At 52.4% G+C, this 3,282-nt stretch overlaps 1 protein-coding gene across 1 annotated transcript in view; it reads left to right on the top strand.

The window, feature by feature from the left end:
* Positions 1-3,282, top strand: part of DTX2 (deltex E3 ubiquitin ligase 2) — a 37,323-nt gene that overhangs the window by 26,713 nt on the left and 7,328 nt on the right. Inside the window, exon 5 of the mRNA XM_031060602.1 lies at positions 960-1,091. Coding sequence (XP_030916462.1) covers positions 960-1,091 — 132 coding nt within the window. The remainder of the gene's footprint in view (positions 1-959; positions 1,092-3,282) is intronic.

Here is a 3,282-nt window from a genome sequence, read left to right as displayed (position 1 = left end):
TAGGATGTGGTTTGCTTTGTCTGCCCTTAGAGGGGATTTCTGGGGAAATGCTGGCTTTTAGGTTTTCTGCTGTTGGTTTGCAGCTGTAAGTGTTTTTTCTTATTTCTGGTGCTGGCTGTTGCAGGTGGGAAGTTGCTCTTGGGAAAGCAAAAGCAGGTGTTCTCTTGCATGTGTGAGAGCAGTATGATACCTTGGAAATGTTATGATTTGTAACCAGCCTGGATTTCACAGGCAAACATCATCTTGGATCAGCATGATCAGTCCTGTAGCTTTCTGTGTGCCAGTTTTACCTTCAGGGAATGGCTGTCCTTTTTAATGATTCATTAGTTTTATCAAACTGCATCCCATGGATACAGCTGGCTGGGATGGGGGAGGATGAGGATTGCATTGCTGCTGGGAGTGAGGGAAAACCAAAATGCCAGGGAGCAGAGGCTGTGGGGGGCAGCTCTGCCCTGGTGTTTGAAGGCAGCTCAGCTGCACTTTGGGATTGGTTCAGTGTGACACTGTTGAAATGTGTGGCTTTAGCGGGGAGCAGCTGAGCAGGACCTTTAGGGGTTATGGGTGATGCCCTTCATCCTTCAGGGCTGCTTCCAGGGCTCAGGTCTGCAGGAGAACTCTGCACCACAGCAGACTCAGTGCCTGAGGAGCCCTAAAGCCCAAAGAGGAAGGTCCTCTTTACACACCAGCACAAAGGAGGGTCACAGACAGGCCATGTGCCCACATTTCCCTCCCTTAATTTGCTGCCTGGGCTCCTCCCTCTGAAAACCTCCAGATCCTCTCCTTGTGCTGACTCCCACCCTGTTACCTCTCAGACGTTTTACACCCTCAGAACTAAGGGCTAAAGGTTTTATTTTATTTTACTTTATTTAATTTTCTTTGAAAGATTCAAGTTTTTTTTTTTTAATGAATGTGTTTCCCCATTGTTTCCTTCCTGCATGTTGACCTCGTACCCACTGTAGGCATGACAGCTATTCTGATGTCAGCCGCCGGACTGCCCGTGCACCTCACCCGTGTGCCTCAAGCTGCCAGCACCCATAAGGCCACTAAAAAACACAGCTCAGTTAAGGAGGGGAGGAAAGTGTCCAAGAAAGGTAGTTCCTGCTCAAACTCTGATATTTGCTTCCATCTCCTTCTCTTTATCTCTCTGCATCCCTCTTTTCCTCTTGTCTCTCTCCCCCTCCCTCTTGGCTCTTCTGGTTTGACTGATGATGTTCATCCCAGCGAGGGGAGAAGCAGGACACGTCTGCCCTGACCTGCAGCCTCTCTGACAGGCTCTAAAATAACATGGTAAAGTAGGTGTGGTCCTGTGGTAGGTCAGCTTGTTTCCACACAAAATGAAAGCTGGAACAGATCTGTGCTCTGCATGGCAGACTCCACCAGCCTCCCCTGTGATCCTGCTGCACCCTCCTGGGGAGTGTCCACATACCAGGACCTTCTGAGGTGTTGGTGGGACCATTGAGAAGAACATCAAATCCATGTGTGCTCTGCAGAGAAGATTTGCTTTGTGAGCCATGCTTGTCATGATTGAGTCATGGGATGACAAGGATCTCCCAGACAAGCGGGCTCCTGAGTCCTGTAGGGCTTTTGAGGTCAAATTGCAGAGGATTTGTTCTCTCCACCTCAGTCTGGGTGGAAGGGAAAGAAGTGGAGCGCTCTCAGGTGGATGTGCACTGCCAGGAAGGGATGGATTACCTCAGCTCTCTTGCTGAGTGGAGACCTCTCCAGGGCAGGGCTTTCATTTCTCCTCCTTGTATCTCACTGGCACCTCTCACCTTCACAGAGCTGAGAGCCTGGATCCCATCCATGTGCTGGGGACTCTGCAGGGGCAGGTGTGAATCCAGCCTGGTGGAGCTGTAGAGGTCGTTTGCCAGCCTTGGCACAGGGGTGTCAACCACCACCTCACCTACAGCACGTCCCCCTTGGATAAGCCAGGTGGGACTGGAGATGTTCAACACAGATCTCCATATTGAAGGAAGGAAAGAGCCCAGAGGTGGAGAGGAAGAAGGATCTGCCTGTTTAGGGAGTTTTTTTGTACCTTTTTCTCTCTTTGGAGTCCATGAGGTCCAAAGCTGTCTGAAGGAGGCAGGAAGGAAAATAGAAATGAAATGAGGAGGGAGGTATTTTATGGAAATGCATTATGGAGAGAGCTGTGAGAAGGAGTGAGAAAGCAAATGTGGAGTAGGATGTGTGATGGAGGGGGAGGAGAAAGCAGGGGCGGCAGGAGAAGCAGTGAAGAGCAGGAGGAGCAAAGGAAAATGGGAGGTGAAGGAGAAGAGCTGAGCAGAGGAGGGTGGCAGAGGGGCTGGATGAGGATCCTGCCCCATGGAGCCAGCTGGCAGTGTGCTGGGGTTGTGTGGCTCATGGGCAGCATGCAAGGGCAGGAATGAGGGCTGGGTGGTGGGCATGCCCTGGAAAGTGCCAAAAGGGAGCTGTGGTGAGGCCAGGCCCTCCCACAGAGGCACTGGCTTGCCCCAGTTACTGGAGGAGCCCAAAACAATAGAAGGGCCAGGCCTGCACTGCTGTTGGTCACTGGCTGCTGCTCAGTGACATGAAACAGCTGTATTTAGGTCACAGGCTGCTGCCTTCTCCTCTGTGGGGTCTGTTGGCCCAGGTGCTGTCTGCTCCCAGCATCCAGCCCTCCCTGGCACTGTGTGAGCAGCCAGGATGCTGTGAGGGTGGGATGTTAGCAGGAGAATTGTCTTGTGACTTCTGAGCTGGGTGGGGAGAGCAGCAGTGCAGGGAGTGGGAAGGGTGGGATGTGGGCTGGGAGGTGAGAGCAGCACACACTGCATCGGGTGTCCAGTGCCTGTATCTCTGTATCTGTGCACCCCATCAGCATCACTTCTTCAGTTCCTCAGCCCCAGGGCAAGCTGTCTACTCCCTGCCAGCTCTGCAATGCCACCTGCTGGGGCTAGGACACGTCTGGAGGAGCAGAGAGACAGCACCAGCAGGGAGGATGGAATGGAAAAGGGGCATCGAGCATCTCCTTCTCCCATCCGGCATAGCAGGATTTGTCCCAGCTGTCCTTATCCTGCCCAGGATGTGCTGCAGAGGAGACTTGCACATCAGCCCTTTCCCACACTGACCCATGAGAAGGGGAACCTTCCAGTGCTTCAGGTTGTTAAAATCCCCCCTCTTATTTTAAAAAGCAGGATTCCTGTTGGTGGGGGCTGGGATGCCAGTCCTGTGGAGTCCCTCACTTCTGGGATGCAGAATGTGTTCAGTCCATTCTAGGAACAAGCTGTGTTTGTACAACACCCCTCAGGGCTTAGGAACATTATT

The sequence above is a fragment of the Geospiza fortis genome, unplaced genomic scaffold, assembly GCF_000277835.1.
Source record: "Geospiza fortis unplaced genomic scaffold, GeoFor_1.0 scaffold425, whole genome shotgun sequence".
Lineage (NCBI taxonomy): Eukaryota > Metazoa > Chordata > Aves > Passeriformes > Thraupidae > Geospiza > Geospiza fortis.
This window is presented reverse-complemented; position numbering and strand designations above follow the sequence as displayed.